This window comes from Rhinolophus sinicus, chromosome 3, assembly GCF_057876585.1.
Source record: "Rhinolophus sinicus isolate RSI-liver-muscle chromosome 3, RSI-T2T, whole genome shotgun sequence".
Classification (NCBI taxonomy): domain Eukaryota; kingdom Metazoa; phylum Chordata; class Mammalia; order Chiroptera; family Rhinolophidae; genus Rhinolophus; species Rhinolophus sinicus.
This window is the reverse complement of record NC_142503.1, coordinates 174,415,396-174,442,437: the sequence shown is the minus strand read 5'-3', so window position 1 is coordinate 174,442,437 and position 27,042 is coordinate 174,415,396. Positions and strand designations below refer to the sequence as shown.

Here is a 27,042-nt window from a genome sequence, read left to right as displayed (position 1 = left end):
TGCAGGAAACACATTTAATTGGCCAAGGAATAAGGGTTTTGATTTTTTTCTTAAAAAAAAAAATCAGATCAATATATTTCCAGTTCAAACAATTCCCACCTTTACATATTTTCACATAGGGATTTTGCTCTTTTTCTATTTACAGTGCTAGGTACATAATGTTTTTAATAAATAAATACTTATGAATTGCCTGAGGCATGGTAGGTACAGGGCAAAACAGGAGAAAAAGAACTAGAGATTAGTGAATGTGCATGGAAAACACTTTCCTTTCTGGTGAACAGCTGGCCCAGAAAAAAATGCATTTGAAAATTTCCAAAAGATCTTTCTCCAAGAGTAAACCATTATTACTCTAATTCTTTAAAAACAAAGAAACAAAAAAATAAAACAGTAATCTTGGTTTTATAAATCTTCCCTCTCATTTCATAGTCCATCCTACATACATGTGAGATAAATGATTTCCAGGTTTATGCAGGTTTCTATAATACATGTTTAAAGGTTTTACATTTAGACTCATCCCTGTCAGATGCATTGATTCTGAAGCACCCCCACCCGTCCTCACCTAGACCCTGAAGAGACTCGCTGAAGCCATCAAAACCTACCCATCACTGAGGAGGGACTGTGGAGATTAGCTTTACCAGGCAGGTCTGGGCACAGAGCAGTGAAGTCCAGCCTGGTGGCTAGTCTAGCAGTGGACACACATGAGTTTTGAGTCAACACTCCTCTACCCACAAAATAGTCCCATGCAAATCCCCAGGGACCTACGCCTTTGCTGGGACTTACCCTGCAGCCATCTGTCCATCTCTCAGACTGGGCTCTTCACTGTTTTCCAAGCAGCAGAGAGAAATCAGCACCTTTAATACCACCAGCGTCCCTGAGCACCCTGGTCCCAAGTAGACACCCTTTCTTAAGAAACCAACAGACCCAGGCAGCTTTGGAGGGTGGACCTAGATGGAGAAGAGCTGGACAGACTGTCTGTCTATGAGTGAGGGACACACCCCACCACCCTCAGCCCCATGGAGTGTGGTGGGCTTCCACAAAAGCTGCAGGTACATGTTTCAGCTTCACCCTTGATGACACGGAGTCAACAAATGACTACTGGCCACTTTACAGGCCCCAGCCCTCATCTTCCAGGGTTCGTGGTCACATTGCTTCACTGGGTAAAGCCTCTGCAGGGAGAGGAGGCAGCAAGGCGACTGGAGCACAGGCAGCTGGATGACATCTGTGATCCCACAGACCGGCAAAGTCATGGTAGCCGCCTCCCTGCCCAACCAGAAGAAAACGCAGGAGCCAGGGCCATCTTGTTCCACTCCCTGACTTGTTATGCGTCCTCTGGGAGAGCTCTCAGCATCGCTGCTGTCCCAGCTCCCAGCCAGGGCCCAGGGCCCCAGGTACATATGCAGGAGGGATATGGGTGGTGGCGGTGGGGTCACATCACCCTCACAGGGTGCTGAGATTGCAGGTGGGTGAGCTCACCAGAGGAGGGGAGTAAGCAGGTGGTGTCATAGCCAAGGCCCAACCTCAGGAAGGGTGGAAGTGGCTGTATGGTGTGCTGTGTACCCAGAGCTGCTGTGCTAGGTCCCTTTCTTCCCTACCCCATAATGTGGGCAAAGTGAGGGCCCTTGACTGAGTGATGTCTATGAGTCTCTGAAGCAAACGGGGTTAGGAAGCCCCTGGAGGAAGCAAGTGTCAAGGTGGGGAGGGGAGGCCTTCACACACGAGGACAGGCAGGGTGGCAGTCACAGAGAGGTAGAGCAGGCACAAGAGAGGTGTGTGGCCCCTGCCCGCCCCACTCCCCAACCGTAAAATAGTGTCTACATGAAACCAGGCCCCCTCTGGGCCTCATCATGACAACCAGGAGGCCGCCAGCTTGGGCTTGCATGGGCCTGGTGTAGACACCCAAGGGGAGGGCTTGGGGTGGGAGTGAAGGAGGTAGCGTCCCTGTCCTTTGAGGGTGAGACTGGCCCCAGGTGGAGCTCTGGCCCAGAGGAGACCTAAGAGAAGCCAGGTAGAGTCAGCCTCCCCCTGCTGTCCCTTCCCAGCCTGACCCACAAAAGATTTGGGAGGCAGGAAGGAAAGCCCATCATTTTCCACCGCGGGGAAGCGCCGAGGGTGGTCCAGGCTGAGTCACCATGATGTGGTAGATGGATTCCCGGAAGCGCTGGTCTCGGCTCAGCCGCTTGGCCACCTCCTTCAGCTCCTCCATGTTGTTGGCTTCCAGCTGGGAGGTCATGAAGGACTGGGACGGCTTCACTGGGGAGATGGTGGCCCCGCGGGCCCATGAACAGCTCTCCCTCTATCAAGGCTTGGCCCTGTCCCCAATTCCCACCTTCCTCACTCACCATCCCACCTGCTGTTGAGCTTCTCCCGGCTCCTTCCCGGGAGAAGCCCTAACACTGGTGGAGCTGGTTCAAGGCCACACTGTCTGACCTCAGAGCTGGGCCTGCCCTTCCCACTTCCCACTTCCCACTCTGCCCTCTTCCTGCCTTGTCACCGACAGCCCACTGGGTACTCAGACAGCGACACTCACTGTCATTCCAGGAGGTGCTGGACCGACGCCGGTGGAAGCGGCAGCTCTTGATGCGGCGAGTGGCCGCCTTGTGGATGTACACGGAGTTCTTCATGATGACCGGCATCTTGGCCTCCAGCTCGGCATTCCGGATGCACTCCTCGAAGAACCCTGCGGCCACAGATCAACCGCGTCCCTCTCTCGGCCCTGCCCTGCCCTGCCTCGCTCCGCCCCTCGCAAGAATCCTAGTGGGCTTGCGTGAGAAACACGTTGATCCCATCCCTTGGGAGACCAGAGCCGCCTGCTGGAGGGGTCAGAACTGCAGGCTTTCTCCCCTACCCCCATCCCAAGATCCAACAGCCAAAAGGAAGCGGCACCAAGGAGATGTCTGCAGGCGGGAGTCTGGAGAAGAAACTCCACCGATATCTATGAACATCTAATGCACATAAGGCCTGGTGTGGGGTTCTAGGTCCTGTTCCAGGCCCCACGAAGCCTGGACTCCAGCTGGGGCTGAGCTCCAGGGCTGAGGGACCCGGCACTGGAGGGCAAGGCTTACTTTTCAAGTGGCTCACGTCAGCTCGCATCCTCTCCTCCTTCTCCTTGTTCCGCACCTTGGAGTTGAGCCCTTGTTCCAGGCTCCGCAAGGCCCCCTCTGCCTCCCGCAGACGCCTCTCCAGGTCCATGCGGACCTTCACCTCAGCCTGAGGGGAGAGGGAGGGAGAGAGAAGTGGGCCCTGGGGAGCCGCTGCCATCTCCGCTGGAAGCCTTCCCTGATCACCTGTGGCTCAAGTAGGCTTTCTCGCCTCTGGATGTGGATGGAAGTTACCATCTCCTGCCTCAACCAGATGGTCTGAACTCGGCCCCACACCCAGCCACGATGTCCCACAGAAGTGGCAGGCCCACAGCTTCCCCTCAGGGTGGCTCCATTGCCTGCAGCTGGCTGGTCAGATTGGCAGAGGTAATTCAGGTAGCTGCCCAATAAAGTGCAAGGAAGTGAGGGAAGTCTCCAGGTGAGGAGACGCACCTTGAGCTCCTGCTCAGCCTGCTGCTTCTGTGCCGTCAGCTCCTGAAGCGAGTTCTGCAGTGCCTGGGACTGGCTGGAGTAGAACTCACGCTCCTCTTCCAGGGCCCGCGAGCGCTCCTCATTCTCCTTCATTCTGCCCAGGGTGGAAGAGGCACTCAGTCAGAGCTCACTCACCAAACAGGGTTTCCGGTGGGAGGGCAGCCCCTCATACAGACCTGGCTGGAGAAACCCCGAGACTCAGGCTTCAGGAGCCCCAGAACCTTCTGGGCTCTGCCACCCAGGTGCTAAGAGGGGTGCTATAGTCAGTAAGGGGAACCCTAGCCTTAGAGTCAGAAGACCCAAGTCCTGGGTCCAGCTCTTGCTGGTTCTGTGACCTCTATAACTTCTCTAAGGCTCAGTTTCCTCTGTGAAAAGGGGCTACGAAGACCTATCCAGCCGGCCACAAACCATTGTGATATGGACAAAATGACTGTCTGTACAGTTCACACCATTGCAAGAGATAATGATCCAGTCAGCTCTGGGTAGTGAATGTTCTCTTTCCATTTGCCTGGTGAGGAAACTGAGTCCTAGGCAAAAGGCAGTGAGTGACCTATCTGGTCAATGCCAACTAGAACCCAAGAGTCCAGGTGTCCAGTTGAAGGAAAGTTACCAATCCTCAATGCCAATCATGGACTCCCAGACTCCTCACCGCTTCTCGGCCAGGAGCTTCTCCTCCAAGAGCTGCTGCATCTTCTCCTCAATCTGCCTTAGGTTGCTATGGAGACCCCCACTGGGAGAGGGCTGTTCACTCTGATTGGCCAGTGTCTGCAGTTGGTTCTCATTCTCCTCCAGCATTTCCAGGGTTTTCTTCTTCTCTATGGAGAGTTCCTGGCATGGAGGGAGGGAAAGAAGCGAGAGAAGGAAGAGAAAGAGCCTCGTTTAGGATCCTCACCATGGCTGCCCTCACGTGCCTTCCAATTCCAGGCACTGATGCCCTCCTCTCTCAGTCCTCTATGAGGGACACCTGAAATGTCTTCATTCTTCCCTTGAAGTAAAGAGCCAACCAAGATTTCCTTCCTCACAACAAGGCAAGTTTACCCCTCTATCGAGGGAGTCAAGGAAGAGCCCAATATGGTTTCCACTGGAGGTGAAACCTACAGCCAGGGCACAACACCCAAGGGCACCGTGACCTTCTGAGGTCCTTATTACTCCAGAGGCAAGTGAGGGACTGTGTTGGGCTCATGCAAAAAATGCCCAACAGGACCAGCCCCAGAGCAGATTTACATTCTCCCCTCTTATCAAACTGGGATCTTGCACTACCCAGAAATTCTGGAGTTGAAACTATCCATGGGAACCACCTCCCATGATGTGAAATGGAGAAAGATAAATAAATAAAGGCACCACAAACAAAGCCCCAGTTCAGGTAGAAACCCTTGCAGTCTGCCAGGCAGTTCATGAATTCAGTAAACATTACGATCCCCACGACATGCCAGGCTCACTCTCGGTGCTGGGCTTGGAGAGACTTTAAGACACAGTCTCGTGAAGGTCATGGCCTGGAAAACACAACCTAGTATGTTAAGTGCCATAACAGACGTACAAAGTGCTGTGGGAGCTCACAGCTCAGAGCAAATTCCTGCCTCAAAGAGTCAGGAAAGCTTGACTAAGGTGATGCCTGAGCTGAGTCTTAGAAAAGGATGAAAGAGTTCTCCGGCAGAGAAGAAGTAAAAGGACGTTCTGTGTAGAGTGAACAGTGTAGGCAAAGGTGTGGAGGATGAAAGAGTCTGGCTTCGTCGGGGCACATGACCTCAGTGGTTTGGAGTAGGGGTTGGGGTGTCTGTGTGGGGTGCAGGGGAGAAGCAGAGGGAGAGTGGGCAGCAGGGGAGGAGAGGCTGGGGCCAGAGCACGCATTGGCATGCCATGCTGAGGAGCTGGCACTTTGTCCTTGACACATGCCACCTCCTCCTCCCCGTCACAGTTTCTGTGGTATTAAATGGAGGTGACCTGGCAGTTGATTTCCCTTTGTGCTCAGTTTTCACCTGGGAGCAGCTAAGTGAATGAGCCACAGGAAGGAAGTGGTGGGTGGCCCAGCCACCCACCTTAATCAATCCTCCATCTGGTATAAAAATATAAGCACTGAAGAAGGTGGATTTCCTGAGGTCACGGTCATAGCAAAGGCAGACTTGAATCTGCCCTTCTGGGTCTTGCTTTGGGCCTCATATGTCAGCTGGAGTTCTCAGTAGTCTAGAGAAGACGCCCTTAGATCAGTGCTTCTTAGTACCCATTTCCCTTGCAGATAACCCTCTGGGAAACACCATTGGAAAAAACAGTATCGTGACACAACTAATCCGCCTGCCTCCCAGTCAACCATCCCACCAGTGGCCCCTCACCTCCAGTGTCTGCTGCAAGGACTCCGTGAGGTGTCGCAGCTCCTTTTTCTCTTGTTCCACACCCTTGAGGCATCTAGCAGTCAGTTCCAGCTCCCTGCAGAGACAGAAGGCACGGGTACGGCAGTGCCCAACCCTCCCAGTTCCCTTCCTACACAGAATAGTTTCTGCTTCACCTCCCAGTAAGGCACAGAGCAGTCCTTGGAAGACCAGGTCCCTGTGCATGGCTACACCCTGACAGCAGCTGTAGGGGCCAGGGCTGAAAGGAGATCCCAGCCAAGTGGGATTGAAGTCACTTGCTCCAGGTACTCATGCATCTGTCAGTACAGATAAACACAGGGCTGCCCCACAGGCAGAGAGAAACATTGGGGGAACAAGGAGGTCCTGGCCTCACCCTGCCTTCCCTGGACAACCCCTGCTAGAACCCACACTCACCCTGACATGGGACATGACTGAGGACCTTCTGTGGGGTGACAAACTCCTTGCTGCTTTCTTAACAAGCTTGGGCCACTTCAGGCCTTTCTTTACACCTGCTTGGCCAGTGTCTGCCCCTTCTCCTGCCCAAATTTTCTAAATCCTACCTATCCTTCAAGGCCCAGCTCAATCCAACCTCTGTTCAAGCCCACGAGGCTCAAGCGTAAATCTTAATTCCTGTAACACAGGGAGTCAGCCTCTGCCTCCTCGCACCTGGTCATGTATTATTGTGTTGATGTTTCCTAGGTGTGAGTCTGGTTTTCCCACCCAGATCCTCAAGGCAGAGGACTTATTTTCTATTCCAATGTCTGGCACAATTCTGGAAGTGAGCAGGCGCTTGGTATTTACTTGATAAGATCTTCTGAGATTCTCTCCCTAAAATACATGTCTAATGACGTCCTTTATAGGGTTGTTGCAAGGAAAGTCTTCCTGGGCTATCCCTGATCATCAATAGTGACGCTGCTGCTGCTAACGAGGATGACGACGGTAACCACACCACCAATAACAGTCCCCAGAGCAGGAGTCGCCAAATTCCTGGATCGGCTGCATCAGAACGACCTGGGGAGCTTTTTAAAAATACAGATTTCTGGACCCTACCTTCAGGAGATTCTAATTCTGTTAAATGGTTATAATGTTGAACTGGTTTCTAAACCGTACACAGGACTAAGGATCCCAAGGGACACCATTAGCCAGAATGTGAAGGGACTGTACAGGAAAGACAGGAAATGTTGGGGGTCTTGGCTAATGGCACCTCCAGACCTGCTCGGTCCTGTCTGCCCTGGGTAAGGAAGGTTTGACATGGAGGCAAGAGGGCTTGTTGCTTGGGGGGATGTCTGTCTGTACCTGCCTATGCCTCATGCCCCAGTGGAGAGAAGTGGCTCATTTGTGTGGGGTCTACAACTCTTCTGGACACACCCCCAAGGCCTGGAGCATTGGGAAGACAGACTAACCACGTCATCAAGTGAGGATCCCCTGGGCGGAAGCCTCTTCAGGCCTGACCGGGAACATGGCTTCTCTGTTCCCTAACCCAGGTGCACCTTCCTCCCTCTCCCTTCCCGGGCACCACCACTACCTCTTGATCTGCTCCTGCTCCATTCTCAGCTCCTGCACCACCTCCTCAAACTGCTGCTTCTCAGCCTCCAACACCTGATTAAGGCGCTCGAGCTCCTGCAGAGAATCAGACAGAAAAGAGTCATGGGCAGCAAAGGGAACCCTTACTCTAACCTCTGGGAGTCATCCCCACAATCTGGGGCATACACTGGACCAGATCTGAAATTAAGTCCCAAAGAGCTCTGGCCCCCTCAATGACACACAGTCGCAACACAACTGAAGTCTGTGAAGTGCTAGGCTCACTTCAAACACACTTAGCGAGCTGAAGGCAGGGTTTAGAAGCGATCCCCGCATTATTTCCTGCAACTGGATGTGGTAATTCTAGATGTCACTCACACCCTAAGGCATGTTGGCTGGCCCTCAAGCCCTGGTGGATAAGGTGGTGAGTGTATATTTCCATTAAAGATCCCTGGAGTGATATCTGTTAGAAGTGACAAAGAAAAGCCATTCCCAGCTCAAAGTCAAAGAATAAGGACTCTTTTTCTCAAGATATCTGGGAAACAATGAGCATGAAGGTGGCTGCAGCTTCCCCTATACTCAGTCCCAAGAGAACAGGAGAGCCAGAGAGCCCAGGACAGGCTGGCTCAGGGGACCAACCAGTCCCTTGAGGAATGCCAACAAGCACGAGGCTTTTCCCAGCCAGTATGTGCCCCCCAGGGGTCCTGTTTTCCTGGGGTTCAATAGCAAGTGGTGTTGGGGGTACACTTCAAGTGAAGCTTGGCTAGAAGCATTTTTGTGATGACTGCTTTGTTCCTTCACATTTTACACTGTGGGAGGATATTATTTCTAGATCCACCTTCTTATCTTCTAGCTCCAAATTACATTCTCATTTTCACCCAGGGGCTTTTCTCTCAAGGATCATGAAAACCCTGCCATGGAGAGTAGCTGCCTGAAGGGAGAAGTTGCCATTGGCTTTGAGGAACTACAGAGAAGGGGAAAAAACCTGAAGGAAAGGGAAGAGTCTGATTCCAAACCCCATGCCCTCCCTCTCTAAGCTTAACCCAAATTTGCTCTTTTTTTCCCTTCTGATCATTTTGGCACTTTTGATGTGACTCACTAATGCTCATCACAAGGGGCAAAATGATGCCCCACCAGCACACTGCATGGCCACAGTATACCTGCAAAAGCTGGGGGAAGGGGGGAGCCATGGGACCGGCTAAGGCAAACAGAATGTGAGCAGAAGTGTGTCACTTCCAGGCAGATGCCTTTAAGAGACAGCATGGCATGCTATGTTCCCTTTTCCCTGCTATGACAGCCAGTATTGCTGCAAATGATGCAGGTTCCATTAGCCTGGATCCCTGAGAGGAGACGTGGAGCAGAGCTCCAGCTGACCCATGTAGCTGAGTGAGAAATAGATGTTTGCCATTCAAAGCCACTAATATTTTGGGGTTGCGTGCTATTGCAGTAGACATAAACATATATAGATATAGTATAAATATAATTAAAATTTTATTCTTATAGACCCTCCCCTTTTTAACAGAAGAAAAGTTCAGAGTTTTAAAAAGTTTGAAAACCTCTATTTTAATACATTCTCAGTAGCTGATGGTATTGCTAATGATGATAAACCTCTCTGTGCCCTCAGATGAAAAAAACCCACCTTATTTCCTCTCTCTGATGACCTCTGCCAGCTGTGGCAGGGCTGTTCAGGGGACTGGGGCAGTTATAGGCTACAAGCATCCCTGAGCTTAGACCTGAAAAATTGGAAGAGCAGCTGGCTTCTGCTGCTTCAGAACAGATCACCTATGATCTAGCTGGAGGACGCCATCCCACAACCTTGACTGGAGAGCTTCTTTCTCCAACACTCCAACTTGCAAATATTTCCCTGTACTTACTATTACACTGGGACATCTTTTTGCAATTGAAAATGGAGAAAGTAAATGATTAAAATGCCATGGAAATGGCCGTATGCTGCTGGTGGGAGTGTAAATTTTCTGGAAAGCAATTTGGCAATATGCATCAGGAGTCTTAAAAGTTCTTGCATTTTGACTCAGTGATTCTACCTCTAGGAATCTATCCTAAAGAAATAATTAGAAAGTAGACCAGGATTTATGTACAAGGATGCTCACTGTGGCATAACTTATGATAGTGAAAACATCCTACGTGTCCTAGAATAGAAGATTAGTTAAATGAAACATCACATATGACAAAACAGTACATGGCCACTAAAACTGATGTTTTCAAAGAATGTTGAATGACACGAAACATTGCTGAAGGTACAATGTTAATGAAGGTACAACAAAAGGTGTGATGAAAATGCAAGCTATAAAACTGAGTATCTGATATGATCCTGTTATGTTTAAAATATATATAAGAATAATGTATATTTTTAAAAGACCAAAAGAAAAATACCAAAAAGTTAACAGTAGCTTTCTGTCAATTGTAGGATTAAGGATAAAGCGTGTTTTCCAAGTTTTGTACAAGGAGCACGATTTCTACCATTAGTAAAAGGTTGTGTATAAAAGAGGAAAAAGAAAGACAATGTCCTTCCTGGTTTCTCACTTCTTGTCCACCTTTCATTTCACCTGCTTGATTCTTAAATAAAGATGATGTCCCGGTGTAGCCTGAGAATGCTGATTAGAGTGGAACCTACAACCTACAAACTTGGAGCAGCCACAACCTCCAGTTCCTGCAGCCCAGGATGGTAGGAATGTTTGTAGCGACCCTGCCACAGGCTGGGGTCAGTCAAGACCTGCTTCAGCTAAAGCCTTTCTTCACCATAGTCCTTCTGACTCTTGAACCTGATTTAAGTTGCAGTGTAGGGTTGGAAAGAAGTCACCAGAAGGCCAATTCCAGCTCAATCAAAGGAAGAGCTTTCAAATAGTGGAGCAATAATGCAAAGGTTCCCTCCAGAGGTAATGAGTTGCTCATCACAAAATCAGAATCAACATCCATCAGGAAGGTCAGCAAAGAGTGTCACCTTGTAGTAAGATCTTCTTTCCTACTCCAAGAGTCTGTGTTCTGACTGGGAGCATCCTAGGTGGCAAGAACCCTGCCTGACTGGCCCTGGGCATTTCTGATTTCCCCTGTACCCACCCCCATGCAAGGCTGAGCTCTTACAGCTCAGCCAAAAGGAAAGGTAGGCAGGCTGCCCTCCTCCGGGGTATGAATAAGACGAGGGAGCCGGGGATACTCGAGGGGCCTGTGCCCAAGGAGGGTATGGTCTTCTGGCCCCAAGCAGATGAGCTGTCCCTGCACTCTCTGCTCGTGCCCCAGAGTCCCAGGCCCTTTCTGCCACCCAGAGCATGTCAGGGCTGCACTACCACAGAGCGACCATCTGCATGAGTCTTGCCAAGTCCACAAAGCGCTCCCCTGCATTCTTTTTTATTGAGCTCCACAGCCACCCAGGAGCTAGGCGAGCACAACCCTGACTCTTATCAGAGCATCACAGATAGAGAAACAAGCTCAGGAGAGGTTAACTTGTCCAAGGCCACACAGTCAGTGATAAACACTCTGACCTGGGTCTCCTGGTGCCAGACTCCGAGTCTTCCTTTACACCAGGCTGCCTTTTAGAGAGCAGAGAAGCTTTACCTCATCACTGGGCCATTTCCCCAAATGCCTTTCGAAGTGGCCCAAGGCACATTCAGATAATCTCCATGACCTGGAGTGGAGATGGCAAAGATGCAGGGGACAGCCAGACCCATTATATAGATGAGCAAGTTAAGGAAAGAAAAACCTTAACAGAATGACTCAGTTCTATTCCTGATCTGGAACAAGCAGCTGACACAGGAACACGAGCCTGGGCCAGTCCTCTCCCTCCTGTCTGCCCAGAGCAGCCTTCACCGTGGGAACCCGCTGTGCCCAGGTGAATCTCTCACATTTTGTACCATAAACCCAGGGAGTTCACAGCTGACAGGCTTCTCTCCTTCAACATGCTATGGCTTTAAGCAAGGCCTGTGTGCAGTGGGTCTCCGCTGTCCTCATTTCCTGGCTAAAGACCTAGATAGAGCGTCTAAATTTTCCTTTGGCTGACTGCTGCCCCAGATTCAGCCTCTCTGATGGATAAGCCTGTCTCTCGCTCTGCCACTGGCTGTGTCTGTCACTCCATCCCATCCCCTGACTTCCTGAATTACCTGTCTTTAAGTTGCTGACAACCCACCAGAAGTCTCACTTCTCAAAATGTACAGAACTGTATGAAAAAAAATGCCAAAACTCTAATGTAGGACCTCGAATGAGAGCCTGGAGACACAGAAGCTGGAATGCTGCTGGGTGGCAGAGGGCTCTGTGCTGTCACTATGCCAAACCTCAAATCCACACAATCCTAACACAAATCCTCAACATGTTTTGGTTTTTCAGTTTTATTTTTTTTTATTGTTGTTCTTAGTTTACAAGATGATGCTGAAATTCAGCTAGAAGAATAAATGGGCAGGAATGTCTGATAAAATTTTGGAAGAAGAAAAATGAGGGTGGATTTGTCATACTGGATTAAAATCCAGATGTAAAATTATAAGGATCAAAAGTGTTCCTTCATTGCGTTATTCCACAAATATTTGAAGTGTTCAAGCTGGACCAGCTGCTGTGCCAGACCCTGGGAATGTCTGGGGTACTACGGGGACATAACTGCAGGGCCTGTTGCAGAGCCCAGGGAAGGGCATCTTGGGAGGAAAGGAATTAGCAAGAGTCAGGTCGAGAGGCAGGCACTGAGCCAAGGCTGATGGCCCCTGCTCGGTGATTTGCTGGGGAGAAGACAAGGAAAAGCAGCTGGGCTAAGAGAAGGGCCCCTCAGTGGGCTCCTCGCTGCAGCTTCGGGCCTAGCAGTGCATGTGCAGGATGGGCCCGTAATAACAACATGATTGTAATACTAACAAACAGATTCCTTAACATGTACTATGTGCCAAGCACTACTATAGGTAACATTTCATTTAATCCTCACAATATCCTTAGTAAGATGGGTTACATTATTATCCCCACTCTTCATGTGAGAATATTGATGCTCAGAGAGGTTAGGTAACTTGCCCAAGGTCACACAGCTAGAAATGGCGAAGGCCCAATACAAACAGAGGCAGCCTGGCTCCAGACGCCACACCACTAACCACTACCCTATCCTGCCCTTTAAGGGAGGTAATGAATAAGCAAGGCCCGATGCTACATGGAGATTCCAAATGAAGTAGACTTCAGCAACTCCCTACCCTCAAATGAGGCAAGAGTTTCCTTTACTCTGCATGCTGCCTCAGGCCAATGCTGGCTCCCTTGGTATTTGTATTACCTACAGACATTTAGAAAATGAAGAAACTGCTGAGATCACCCAACTTGATCACCCTTTTGGTGCCAGAAACCCCTCCATAAATAAGAGAGGCCATCCAGCCTCATGTGAGTATCACCAGCGGCAGGCAGTTCATCACCTACCAACACAGCTTATAAAATGATTGGATAGTTCTTTCTCTAGAAGATGCTTGCCTGCCCTTTTTAGTTTCCTCCCCGGGATTGGCAAGGGGAAATATAGTTCTTGCCAAGAAGCTACAGCAAGTCCCAAGCACTATCCTCTCATTGGCTTCCCTGCTCTGCCCATGAGATTTTCCAGCCAGTTCTCTGGGTGCTCAGCTCCCCCACATCACTCCTTAAGGCCAGAAACAAACCAGTACACCTCGGCTGTTCAGGGGCCCACCAGGAGGGCGGTGGTGGGGAAGGGCAGCAATTCCGCGTGGCCTCAGTGTGAGCCTACCTCTCTCTGCTCCCTCTGCAGGCAGAGCTCTTCCGTTTCTTCCATCAGTTTGTCTGCCAAAGTGAACACACACACACACTCTCACAAAAAGCTCACTCCAGATCTGGTCCCGAGGGGGTTGGTGCCATCCACCTCTGTCACCCCTAAAGTCTCCCAGGATGAGGTCAGCCCTGCTGTGCCCAGGCCAGAGGGTGGGGGCAGCACCTGGCATGGAAGCCACCCTGCAGCCTGAGCTGCTACCCTCCTTTCCTGTCACTGTCCCTGCTTTGTGCATTCACAAGGCAAGAAAGGCTTCATCCTTGGAAGCTCAAGTGTGTCTCTGTACCCCCCAAGGGTGCTGTTAACCTCAGCGGGGGAGGGCAGGTCCTGAGGGAATAGGGGTGTCTGGTGCAGGTAGAGGGGAACCAATGTTGGAGCCCCAAGTGTCTAAGGAGGGGGCAGGACAGAGGGTCCCAGGCAAAGGACCAAACTCCAGATGCACATTTTTCTTCCCCAAACAGCATGTTAACCAGACAATCAGAGCCAGTGTCCTGCAAACTTGTGGTCAGATTTAAGGGGACTGGGGGGGTGGTAGTTGGGGGCAAGCCCAGGATCTGGGGGCCCAGGGCAGGATAACATCAACTCCATTTACGGCGTCCTTACGGCATGCCTGATACAAGTGCTCACAGGCATTCTCACTTCCCCCAACCCCATACCACCTCCAAAAGCTTTTTTTGTCTCCATTTTAAGGATGAGGAAACTGAGGGACTATTTTTGTCTCCATTTTAAGGATGAGGAAACTGAGGCTTAGAGAGGCTATGCTGCCTTAAAAAACATACAGCTAATAGGTAAGTGTCAAAGCTCCTAACTGCCGGGCTCTCCTGCCTCCTGTCATGCTGGCCAAAAGAATATTTATTACACCATAAGGCCCTCCAGACTCCAAGCTGGTATCTGGCTCTTCATGGACTGCTAAGCTCCACCCAAGACACCCCCACCCTGCCCCACCTCAGTCCTCCAACAAGCCCCTGGCCCTGAAGTGCTACCATCAGGGGATCTCAGCTTCCAGCCCATCCCTCCAGCCAACCTAAATACTCCTGCTTCTCTTTGGCCAACTGCAGCCCCTGGGCCTCCAGGCTTTTGATCATGGCTTCTCCCAGCTGGGCGTTCCTCCAAGTCCTACAGAGGGAGGGCAGATGGACAGAGGAGAGAAGAGGAAGAAGCACAAAATCGTGAAAAGAGAAGGGTAGAGGAGAAAGTGCATGTTTTGTACTTGCCTAGTCCTTCTCTCCAGGATCCCAGCTCGCATTCACTCTGGCACCCCTGGCTCTGGGCATGCCACCAGCATTGATCAGTTACAATCCCTAGAGACCGGCCCAGGCTGCAAAGTGGGACAACAGCACTTTTGGAGCAAAGAAGAGATTGCTTCCTGGCTGCTTTCTACACCACTGAATGCCCACCACCCGGCATGAGGCCTGGCACAGGGCACACATTCAGTGTTATTTGTTGGGCTGGAGGTTTCTGTGATCGGGACTCTGATTTATAAAGCGATGGTCTGTGCTAAGATTAATGATGGGCCTGGGGAGGTGAGATGGGGGTCGGGAGGCAGCCAAATCCTACTAGTGACACTGGATTCACCCCCGACAGTTGCAGACAAATGGTGTCCACATCTGCCACCTGTGATTCTAGACCAGCAAAGCTCATTTTGCTCAAAGCTCACTGAAGACCCCTCATGGACGCTATAAACATGGCCTATCTCCTCTCGCCCACCCTGTCCAGCTCCCACACCCTGTCCTCAAAAAGGTTTAGACACTGTCCTCCCTCCGCTGCCCTCTCCTGGGCTCCTCAGTGCTCACGGGATCCCAGCAGAGAGAGAGGAAGATCAGGGTCAGTCCAGCCCACACCGCTTCCCTTTCTGGATATCAGGCTGCCCCCTCCTGCTGGGAGTACTTACACCTTCCCCGACTCCTGCAGCATCTCGAGCCACTGCGCCTGCTCAAACTCAGACTCCGCTGCCAGCAAGATGTTCCCCTGCCAGGAAGAGGGGCCACGGTGTACCTGAGAGAAGGCCGTTCTGAGGACCCAGAGCCGGCCCCAGGCCTCTCCAGGCCCAGCTCTGCTCCCCCCCCCATCCCAGTGGCACTGGCACCCTTATGGCCAGGCCGCTGAAGGGGTTGCCCCAGGGACCTGGGGGCTCCCAGGGAAGCTGCTCTACGCTTGCTGAGCCCAGGCTGAGGGGACAGCTTCACTCACATGGAAGTCCTGGTGGGAGATTTTCATGGCGTAGGGCATGCTGGGCTCTTCCTTGGCCTCCACCAGGCAGCCCCCCAGAGGGATGACGCCCTGAGAAAGAACGGAAACAAGCAGCCCCCACCCCACCCATCTCAGGTCACTCTAGGCCTCTGGGAGCTCTCAGCCATAGCCAGGCCCTGCTGAGGGCCCCAGGCTGGGAGCCAGACCAGAACTCTCCCTGAGGGGACAGGAAGGGCCAGTCAGGCTCTGGGTCATAGGAGGGTGGGGGCTCTGCCCAGGAGGGGCAGTGAGTCTTGTGCCCCAGGACTTGCTCTCCAGAACTCTTTGTAGGCCAGAGCAAGAAAAGGGACAGTCCCTTATCCTCACAGGATACCCTCTCCTGTTGTCCCTAGAGGTCCCCCCCCCCACTGTGGCCCTGGGGAGAGTGCCCCTCACCTTAGGATGTATATTGAAGTATTTATTGGTTTCAAAGCTCTTTTTTTCGCTCTCAGAGTAGTAAAGAAGAAAGCTCTCTTTGATGATGAAAAACCTGTAGAGGGTGGTGGGAAAAGAGGGACAACCAGGAGAGAAGGGTGAGGTTTCTCGAGACAACAAGAACATCTTTGGGGGCCCTGCACTAACATGGGGAGCACAAGGGGACACCAGCTCAGACTCGTCCTCACCAACTCATGCTTCACATCTGGGCAAAGGCCTCAGCTGGCCAGCCGCCCACTGCCACAGGCAGCCGAGCCTGGCTCCATTGGGCGCACAAGCGGCCTCCAGGCCTGGCTCCTCCATCTCCTCTTAGCTGATGCTCTCGGCACAGGAGGGCGTCTGTGGTCCTTCCCCTCAGGGACCTTCAGTCCCTTGAGCCATTATCTCCAGTCCCTTAGAGTCTACCCCAGGAGGGGTGGAAGGAGGGGAGAACGACACAAGATTCCAAGATGGGTCTTGTGACGAGAGATCGTGAAGGCTGGCGATTGAACAGAACGTGGATACCGGGCTGGTGAGGCCGGGCCTGTGGTCTGCATGTGACACTTGCACGCCTTGAGGTCTCAGACTGCTCGACCGCCTCCTTCTGGACTCAGGTCTCACTTTGGATCCTGCTGCTTCATGACTCTTGGAGACCTTGATGCCCACATGCGGAGCACTTGGGCCCACGTTGTGACCCTTACAGGACTAATGACTGGAGCTGACTGGGATAAGACGATGCCATTGGGCCTCACAGCCCGAAAGCTCCAGGACCCCCAGCGTGGCTGGCTCCTTCCTCGCAGGGCCCCTGCTCATGCCGCTGTTGTGATGGGACGGGGTCGCTGGGAGCAGGGGTTTGCTGGAGCTGGCTCCGATGGGCTCACAGTAGCCAACTGTGCAACTCTCTCCTCAGCTCTGAGTTCAGTGACATTGTGTTGGTAGCTTGATATCAGTCATAGTGGGAGTAGTTACACACTGTCCCACCTGACGTCACCCCAAGGGAGCCAGTTGTTAACCATTTACCAGCACGCCTCTTGTGAGAGGCTTGAAAAGTTGCTGGTAGGCATGATGAAGTCAGCGAATCTCTGACGGTTCCACCAACTGTGTGGTCCTTCCTGAAGCCATAGCTGCTGTGGGGAGAGTCCCTGGGACTGCTGACAGCTGCCTTTTCTCCTCCTCCAGGAAACTGAAGCTCACTTTGTCCCTTGGTGTACATCTCATCCCCACCCATGTTTTCTATTTGCATCGATCCACTTGGCCCAGCCAGACGCCGAAAGGGAGCTGTGGGCCCCAGAAGTAACATCCCGCTAATGTCGATTCTACCCCTTTCTGCCCCCAGTGGAGAAAGAGCATGGGAACACCACTCTCCGTAGCACGGCAGGGACCTTCTGGGCCCTCCAGCACCCAACCCCCGTCCACCTTCTGGTCTGATAGAACTATGGCCTTATAAAAAGAGAAAGCGCGCTCTCTCTCCCTCCCACATGAGGGTACAGTGAGAAGGCAGACATCCGAAAGCTAGGAAGAGGCTCCTTACCAGAACCCTGACCTTAGACGTCCAGCCTCCAGTACAGTGAGAAAATGAATTTCTGTTGCTTCATTGAACAGTTTAACAGGTGTTTACCATCTATGGTATTTTGTTACAGGAGGCTAAGCTCAGCCTTCCTGACACTTCTGGAGCCCCCTCCCCACTCAGGGCAAAGCACTGTGCCAAGGACTCGGGGGTGGGGGTGGCAGGCAGATGATCACGGGATACATGGGCAGGGAGAGAACAGAGATTCTGGAGTCCAGTGATGCCCATCCTTCCAGCCACAGCCTCAGGCAAGCTCCCAGCCTGGCTGAGCTGCCCTTTCCATGCTCCTCTATAAAATGGGGGTGCAAATATCTGTCTTTTGGGGCTGCTGTGAAGATTCATTCATTGATTCAACAAATAACTGGCACCTCCTTCTGGGCCCTGCAGAGCTGAGCTGGCTATACAAGGGTTGGAGATAGGCACCCTTAATTGAGGTGTGCTGGCTCCCCTGCTAAGTGCTCTACAAGTATCAGAGTATTTGATCCATGTAACCCTCTTGGAAGGTAAGGTTTTTTGTTCCCATTCTACAGGTGAGAAAACTGAGGCTGACAAGTGCTGTATACAAGGTCACACAGCCAGGAAAGAGGTGGAACTGGGATTGGAACCCATGGACAACAGTCGCTGCTCCTACTCCCCACACCACTCTGCCTAAGGAGCTACTTCCTCACTCATGCCAGCACCTGGGCAGGAAATAGGTGGGCCAGAGGCAGCAGGGATCGAGGCTGGGGTAGTTAAGGGTCAGAGCTCTGCCACTTACGTACAGGGTAGCCAGGGCCAGTCATCTGATCTCTCTAGGCCTCTGCGCCCTCAGTACAACCTGAGGATAATAATAGTACCTATATCTCTCAGGGTTGTGTGGATAATGAAATGGGTGTTCATATAAAGACTTAGAACATTGTGTGACACATTGTAAATACTCCATAAATGTTTTCTTTTATTAGTACTATTATTATTATTAGGCTCAGTGTCTGCTGTAGCCTCACCTGATCTTCTTTCTCATTTGTGCTCACAAGGCTCTGACCCGCAGGAGTTCTTGGCTCCAGCCCAGCTGGACAACTACCTGTCCCCCAAATACACAGCGCTTTCCTGCATCTGCCTGTCACGCGGGGCAGTCCGCGGGGTCTCTGCTCCCACTCCCCACATAAGAACGCAGGACATAGTGAGGCGAAAAAGGAACACCCACGCAGCCACAGATAGGGAGTTCGTGCCACTATAGTCTCGCTGGCGGCTGGGTTGAAGACACAGGAAGCAGAAGCCACACGATCCGCAACCTGCCGTCTGCTTCTCTGCCAACCAACCAACCCCTTGCTAACTGCACTCCGCCATCCTAATGGCAATCTGCGCTTGCCAGCCACCATCTTCTTGCCAGCCCCCATTTTTCTGCTAGCGTAGCCACAGCAGTTATATTAGTGGCCAACGGCTCACTGGTTACAGCTGACGGGCATCCAATCACAGTTGATGGCCATTTACGACCTGAGTCAGCCCCTTTCCACGTGAGGCCGAGAGCCTGGAAACTGCTCTCCTGGCTCTGTCCCCACAGCCTCTCCCTCCTGTCTGAAGCCCACGTTTCTATCCAGGCCCGACTCCAGTCCTGGGCAAAGCTTTAGGACCTTCCCTGTCCACCCCCTGGGCTGTGTGAAGGCTGGAGAGTGTGTGGGAGATAAGGGGTCAGTGTCAACCCAGGCTGTCTCCTCTCTCTCGTCTTAAAAATTGTATTTTTACTTCTAGATTAAGGAGCATTTACTAGGTGCCAAGACACACCCTTTGCTAAGTGTTTTAATGAACACATTATCTTATCTCTTACAATAACTCTAAGAGATGGAGATATTTGTTTTTCTATTTCAGTGGTGAGGAAACTGAGGCACAGAGGGATTAAGCAACTAGTAAGTGGCAAACTCGGAACTTAGCTCTGTCTGTGGGCAAAGCCCATATTCTCACTTGCTGTGCTGTCCTCATTACCTAGAGTCGTCGTAACTGCAAGCTCCTGGTTAGCTCAGGTCAGACAGCATTAACTAATCACCCGGTACAGCCAGTTACTATGCTGGGCCTGGGGCTTGATGACTCCCTGAACTCAAGGAGCTTATAGTCAAATGTGGGAAAGAGAGTATAGAAATCAATAATTTAAAAAGTAACAAATGTTTATCAAGCTCTTCTTTTCTGCCTGGCCCTGTTCTCGTAACATCATTATGTGTTAACTCATTCACTCCTCACGGACGTTAGGTGAGTTAATGAGCACAGAGAAGTTAAATAATATGCCCCAGATCACACAGCTGGTAAGTGGGGAGCTGGGATCATTATAAATGTTTACTGCAACATTATAAAGCACAAGGGTACCCTGTGATGCTGTAAGTTGGCATGAGATACAGGAGGAGTGCAGACCAGGGTGGAATGAATTGTTTACGTGACTGGCCATGAGACTTCTCTGAGAGGAGGTGACAACTGAGCAGGGTTTTGAAGAACGAATAGGAGTATCTTAGGAATCTGGGAGGAAGGGGAAGAGGAGATGCCTTCCAGACAGAGGGAACAGCATATACACAGAACCGTGTGTTCAAGGTTATCAAAATATGTCAGGTATTACTGGCAGATATGTGCAAAAGGGGTGGGCAGGTGGTGCTGGGGGAAGGGGAGTAGGGATGAGTTAAAGTCAAAGAGAGAAGCAGGGACCAGAGCAGGGCAGGGTGAGAAGGCTGGGATTCTTGAAGTTGAGGGGAGCTGCCAGTGGGTTTCAAACAGGGCACTTGTGAGGTCAAATTGTAGTTTTAAACATGGGGAGGGTGGCTTTGAGGGCTCCACAACAGGTAAAGGGGCACATTAGAGTTACTGGTGATAAAAATTACTGCTCATTGCTGACAAAAATCAGCAGGGCTTATTGAATAATGAGACAAGGGTCGGGAGAGCAGAGTCTGGGATGATATACAAAGGCCAGGACTCTAGCTCAGGTGACAGGGCTGACACACGTGCCACTCAACACAAGCTGGGGTCCCAGCAGGGATTTTCCTAAGCTTTGCTCCCCTCCTCAATGCTCTGAATGCAACAAAGGCTCAACCAGAGCTTGAAGGTCAACACTGGCCTCACAACTGACCCAGCTAGAAGTGAGAGAAAATGCTACTTGGACCCACAGGTACCTTCTAAGTTGGATGGGACCTGTTTAACACGGCCCATCCCCTCTGCCTTAATGTTTGGAGATACAGAAGCCACATTGGGGAGTAAGGGCTAGAAAGGGCCTTGCATCATAGTGAGAGGAATTTGGAGTTGGGGGAAACCCTGGGGGAAATAGGGAGGGGGGATAGAGGAGAGTGCAGAGGAGAGTGGATCCAGGGATGATGCCAGAGTCTGGGTCCTACAGTGTCAAGAGACAGTGGTGAATTAGCCCCTCCCTGGTGGTGGCAAGGCGGGTGACTGAAGGCATGAGAAACCTGGAGCTGACACTCAATCAAGTGTTTGCACTTGTGTGATGTAAACGCCTCCTTGCCAAGCCTTCCTTCAGCATAGACTACTAGACTCACAAACACCTTGTGTGAGAGTCTGTGCATCTACGTGGGGAAGGGTGGGGGGAGAGTGAGGAACGAGCTGAGTTCTTCATCTGACGGCACAATAAGGAATGCACACAGTGGACAGGGAATGGATCCATAAACAAGGAAACTCGTTGAGAGTCTCTTGGGGATTAGCAGACACCCTGGTGCAGCTTTTAGACTTCCTCGGGATGTGGGATTAGACATTGGGCCAAATTTATCTCACTCTCAAGAGGGCAGTGAGAACCCAGTGGACACGGGAAGTGCCCGTGGGTTACATTTCACAGGAAGGAGAAACAAGCAGCCTGGCTGCCCCTCCTTCCTCAGCCGTAAGCTTCTAGACTAGGACCCTGCCTCCCTTGTCCCCAAGCCCCTTGGACACTGAGAATGGGTATGTGTGGGTTGGAGCCACCAGCTCCACGCTTCCCCTGACACTCAGTGAACACTGTGTCAGCTCCCTGAGGCAGGGACCCACCGACGTTCCATAAGAGGGAACTGTTGCTGGGCTGGGCGCAGGGCTCACTGGCCACCTTGTACCTGGGGAAGCAGACAACCCTGCTGCAGGAAGAACTTGGCTGGGCCCTTCTCGTCAGGGGCTCTGGCCTTGGGAGTAGAATGCTGGGGAATAGAATGCTGGCCTTTCCAGAAGGGATTTGGGGGAGGGAGTAGAATGCTGGGCACCCCACTTTAAACCCTGGGAGAGTTCACCTGCCCACTACCAGCTCCACCAGGGGACTGACACTGGCTGAGGCCGAGATGCTCCACTCCTTTCCTCCTTGTCTCTGAGCTGCTGAGGTCTCTGCCAATAGCACCCGTGCCTCCACTGGCCACAGGCTACAGGGAGGACAGTCATCAAACTTACCCTCTCTTGTCTAGAGGGTAAGATTTAGAGATTCTGGGAGAATCTCTCCCAGATTCTCTTATCTCTGTGAAGAAATGTTTTTGATTTCTTTCTCTTGTCGCCATGGAAAAAAAAGCTTACCCTTTAGCTCAAGGGCACCTTCCCAGCCCTGGGAGGGGTTGGAGGCACATGGCCTGAGACAGACCCTGAGCGGAAAAGGTTTTATGGAATCCAGCTGGCCACAGCCAGTTCCATCCTGCCCATTTGTTATTTATGCAATGCAGGAGCCTTTCCAGGCCCCCTCCCCTCTGCGGCCCAACTAGGGCATCGATCGCCCTAATGGCATGGCTCTGTGGTAGCAGGGCTGAGCTGCCCCCTCCCCAAGCCTTTTTGTGGCTGCTAATTAGCTGAGGTCCAGAGTCCATTTCACAAACGGGGAATTGGGGCCCAGGGGGCTCTGCTGGGAAGTGAGAGGGGACTCAGCTTAGCATCATGCCTTTCCCACCCCTAGACCCTCTCTGGCTGGCTCTGTTGCTGACCCAAGACTAAATTGTGTGTGTGTGTGTGTGGGGGGGGTATTTCTACAAGCGTGAACATAGACAGAGGCCAGAGTGAGTAGGTGGGATGTTAGTTCTTTCCTAAGTCCCAGAGGAGGGGTAGTCTTTGCACAGTGACAGCTCCATAATTCTTAGATTGGATGGGCTTTTGAATGGCTGTGAGGCTACTGAGGGAGATTCTTGGGGCGGGGGGTGCTACAGCTCTCCAAGCCCTCCTTGGCTCCACTACTGTGCTTTTGGCTGGGAGCCTTTGTCCCTGACACCTGCCAGCCCTGGAATCAATTCTGGATGCAGGGGCCTGGTCCCCAGAACTGTGGGTTAAAGGGGCTTAGGGACATACCTGGGGGTGGGGGTGCAGTGTGGCAGTCATAGGCTCCTAGCATTTACTAGCAATCAGTTGAAAATGCCCGGCAGAAGTCTTAGATGACAAGACCCAGAGGTAATACCAAGGACAGCAGCCAGGCCCAATGGAGGAGTGTTGGCTGCCTGGAACAGCTGAGGCAGAAGAGAGAAGGGTAGGGGGCATTGTGCTAAGGGTATGTGAACCTACAAGCAGCTTTCCCACCCCTACTCAAGTGCCCTGGTAGAGACAAGGCTGCTCCTGGCCCTCGGGAACTGTAGCTCAGACAGCACAACCCTAAAAGCCCCTCACAAGGTGCTCTCCACGCTGCCCCAGGCCTCCATTTAGGGGATCAGAGATAAGCTTAATGTTGGAGGAACTCAAGGAATCTATATCCCACTGAATCCCAGAGAGAAACGTGGCAGGGCTAACAAAAGTACATGTGTGAAACCAGCTATGTAAAATGTGAAACACCATCCACAGCTCCATTTGTACTGTCGTCCTGTAGAAATATTATTCACCAAAATAGAACATCAGAACCGAGCCATACCACACGGGCTGGTGATCTGTGGTCCTGGGAACATCTGAAGCCCCCTTCTCAGGGACCAGCTCATAGTGTGGGATGGGAAGGGGCTTGTGGACACACTCCTAGTTTATTGGCAGGGTCACACTTCCAGGCAGGGGCGAGATCAGGGTCTAAATTCTATAGGTTGTTCCAGTAGCAAATTTTCCAACTGAGATTGGCTTGAAGGCGGAAACTGTCCACTGCTCTTGAATCCAGCATTGGGAGTTTCCTGCAGGTTCAGGGCTGTGAGCTCCCCCTTCCTGCAATATCTTCCTGCCTATTTTTAAGTGGAAAGTGGCTGATACCTGGGGAGTGGCCTCTGAGTTGGGGACCAGGAAACTGGTGCTGAAAGACGCGGGGTTCGGGGCTGCTCTGGTCCTTCCCATTACCCTTTCCAATGGATCAATTCATCAGGCAGGAGCAATCTATCGCCCACCCACCTCAGCCTCTGCTTTTGCCTCCACCCGTTTAGTCCCTCCTTTCAGTTCCAGCTTCTCTGCCTGAAGCACTGGAGAAGCTTTTCCCTCTGCATAGATTAAAAAATAATAATAATAAAATTCAAGGGCCAGTTGAAAGGGTTGCCAACATGGACCCCACCCCGGCTGGGCTGGGCGCAGACCCTTCCTGGTCCTTCCCCACTCCCCTGGCCTGAGTCTTTCAGATACTCCCTCAGTGTGCACCGGTTGGGGATAGGCAGTAGGGTGGGGGAAGGACGCCCGTGCCCCACCTCTAAGCCCGCTCCACGAGCCCTGGGGGAGGGGTGTTGTGAAGATGACAGAATTGGCAGTGAGGGTCCCAGGAGGATAACGTTGGCTGGAGATGTAGCTTCTCTCCCTTCAGGACAGAGTCTAGCCCAACCTGACCCAGCTGGGCTCCTACCATGGCCACGATCTCTTCAGCCAACACCCAATCTCCCCACCCGGACTTAGATCCATTCCACAGAGAATTCATCACCACCCACAGTCCAGTGGTCCCATCCCAGCTCCACCAGCCCTCGGGCAGATGACCCCAGCCCAGGCTGGGATTCACATCTTCCTGGGAGAGTCAGCGTAGAGTGAAATGGGGAGAGGCCAAGATCACAAAGGAAGGCAGAGGCAGGACTGTAAGGAAGGGGATGGGAAGGTCTTCTTAGGCCCTGGGCTCCCTCCCCAGACGGTCCTCACCCGGCGCGGGAGGCGCACTCACCGCCGGGACCACTTGGCCGACGGCCGCCCGAAGGGCCGCTTCCACAGCACACCGTAGAGCTGCACTTTGGTGCTGATATCCAGCGCGTCCGAGTCAGCCTGCTCCAGGGACGGCGAGGGCGACACCGAGTTGGACTTGGACATGAACATCCTGCCACAGCAGGGCTGCCTCCGGCCTGGCCCCCCAACTCCGCGGGCCGGCAAGGACGCTGGGCTCCGGGCGAGGGCGGGCGCGCTGCGGGCGGCTGCGGGCGCCGTCGAGGAGCGTCCCAGGCAGCGGAGACGTGGAGCGGCGGAATGCGGAGCTGCTGCATTAAAACGCGCGGGCCCGGAGCGCGGCGCCGACGGGGCGCGGGGTGCGCAGCCTGCGGCTAGGGTTCGGGATTGGGGTGGGCCCGGCGGGGACTCGGCGGGGAGGGAGGCTCAGCATCCAGCCGGCAGTATTCCGCCACCCCTCCCTGCGACGGCCCCAATTCTGGTGGCCCGGATTGGCTGGGTGGGGCAGGTGAGCCAGCTGGAGGCGAGCCGCGAGCGCCAATCAGTGCGGGCGCCGGCTGGAAGGCCGGGCTCTGTGCGTCCGGAAGGTCCCGGCGGGTCGCTCGGTCCGGGATGCGGCCATAGCACTTACCCACCCCCACTTCTCGCGCCCATCTCTATCCTGGGTTCTCTGTCGCGTGCAGCGCCTACATCGGAACTGGGGACACGTCTGCTTATGATGGGCTTGGAGTTACCCCTGCAGAGCCCTACTTGCCTCTGGGTGGGAGAGAGCAAGGAGCAGGGTTTGGGGTCAGACAACCGGGCTTGGAATTCCAACTCAGTCCTTACGTAGCTCCGTGAAGTTGCGGTGAGCTTTGGTTTTCTCTCCTGTAAAGCGAAACGTTTATATCTCCTCGAACAGGGCGGTGGCCAGGTGAGACTAAGGTAAGTGTTGGAAGCGCCCTTCCGAGAAGAGGTTCTATCTGGGCCCGCAGCCGCTCCCTCCCCTCCCCGCCCCCTCAGGTGGGTTTCATTTTGCACCGCCGCCGCCTCGCTGGCATCAGATTTCTTTTCCCCGAACTTGGCTGTCTGCGTCGGCATTTGGCATTCAGTGCCAAACCCAAACAGTCAGTGCAGTTGGAGTCTGTGATTTATCTGCGCGCCTGGCCCGTGCTTCCTGGGGCCCGGCGCGCCATCCACTTCCGCTCCTCTCGGTGGCTCTAAGTGACAGTCTCACTTTCAGGCCCTGGCAGACGTTTGTCGGGCCCCCGGGGGCGGGAAGGCTGTTTTCGCAACGCTGCCTGCCCGCACCGCTCCAAAGGCAAGGAAGCGAGTTTGCGCAGGAAGAGGCTGCGGGCTAGACCACGCTGCAGTCGTCCTTCCCAGGCTGAGGAGCCGCTGGCCATCTCAGGGTTCACCACGCCCTTGGCAAAACCACTTTCCCCTTCAGTCTCTGATTCCTCGTATGTTAGATAAAGAAGTCCAATTGGAACAGAATTTGCAGATGGGTAGCTAGAGAGCCGAGTCAGTTTATAGATAGACTCAAGATTAACTTTCCCAAGTAAAAAAATGAGGTATAATTAATATGATAAATTGCACAGATCTTAAGTATTTATTTGATGAAGTTTATCTGATCAATGTATACACCGAGTAACCACCACCCAAAGCAAGATGCAGACATTTCCATCACCCCAGAAAGTTCCCTCATGCTCATCTAGTCAACTCCATATCCCTGCCCCCTTCCAGGCAACCACTTTGATTCTTAACATTTGCATGCCTTTTTTAAAATTAATTTTAATGCCTAAAATGTCATTCTCCATTCTTTGCTTAGCCTGCTTCTCTCTTTTATTGCTTGCCTGGCTCCTCCTTGTAGACATCCAAGTTTGTATCCTCACTGGATGCTTCCTCAGGCCTTCCCAGGTCTAACGTTTTATGACTGGTTAAGAAGGGGCCTCCCAAAGGACTCCACACCTGGTTCCCTTCCCTTAACCAGCTCTGGGTTCCCAAGCCCAGGCAACACCCCCCTTGTTGCTTACTGTCCAAAGGGGCCCATCTGAACTCCCTTGTGTCCCTCATGAGGCATGTGCCCTGCAGGACATGTCAGGCCCAGCCCTGTGTTAAGACAGGGCCAGGAAGAGGATGACAGCCCAGGTGCAAAGTGGACATTTCACACGTGTGGCTATTTTTGACCTATGTAATGCTGCGGAAATTTCCCAGCTTGCGAGTCCTGCTTTTCCCAGACGGAAGGTAGAAAACTGTTAGAAGCCTGTGGTCAGGAGTTCACTTCTCAGGGGCACCAGGACAGGACTTTTGAATTGCAGGTGACAAAACATGAGGAAAAACACACCCAGGCATCAGTTTTCTCAAGGGAAGGTGGTACCAAAGGCATGTGACTTGCTTTGAGGTCAGCTGTGGCTGCAAGGTTGCGGTCGCAGTGCAGCAAGCAGCATTTGCACAGGCTGTGGTGGCTGTCACGAGTAGGCAGGCTCCTGGCTGCACACAAATAACAGCATCGAGTGCTTGGTGGCAGCAACAGATTCCTCAGCAGGTTGCTTCTGCGGCATGGTTTTGGGTAGCGTTCCTGTAAGCTTCACCTCTGGTCAGGCCTGGTTTGCTAGCCCTACCAATATCCTTTTAATAAATTAATTCCTTTTCTGCTCAATCAGGTCTGTACCAGCTTTG

The 27,042-nt window shown here is 52.4% G+C and overlaps 1 protein-coding gene across 2 annotated transcripts; it reads right to left on the bottom strand.

The window, feature by feature from the left end:
• PLEKHD1 (pleckstrin homology and coiled-coil domain containing D1) lies at nt 1-24,956 on the bottom strand. 2 transcript variants are annotated; one of them, XM_019733458.3, is made up of 13 exons: nt 24,386-24,956; nt 15,801-15,894; nt 15,366-15,455; nt 15,067-15,170; nt 14,200-14,291; nt 13,137-13,189; nt 7,440-7,534; nt 5,897-5,990; nt 4,219-4,397; nt 3,531-3,663; nt 3,063-3,207; nt 2,528-2,677; nt 1-2,250 (listed from the first exon to the last, which is right to left on the bottom strand). In XM_019733458.3, the coding sequence occupies exons 1-13, from the start codon at nt 24,532-24,534 to the stop codon at nt 2,081-2,083; spliced, it is 1,548 nt and encodes a 515-aa protein (XP_019589017.1). In that variant the 5' UTR covers nt 24,535-24,956; the 3' UTR covers nt 1-2,080. The 2 variants fall into 2 exon arrangements, with proteins under 2 accessions (XP_019589017.1, XP_019589018.1); XM_019733459.3 differs by having other exon boundaries at nt 15,067-15,143.
• Nucleotides 24,957-27,042: the final 2,086 nt, after the last annotated feature.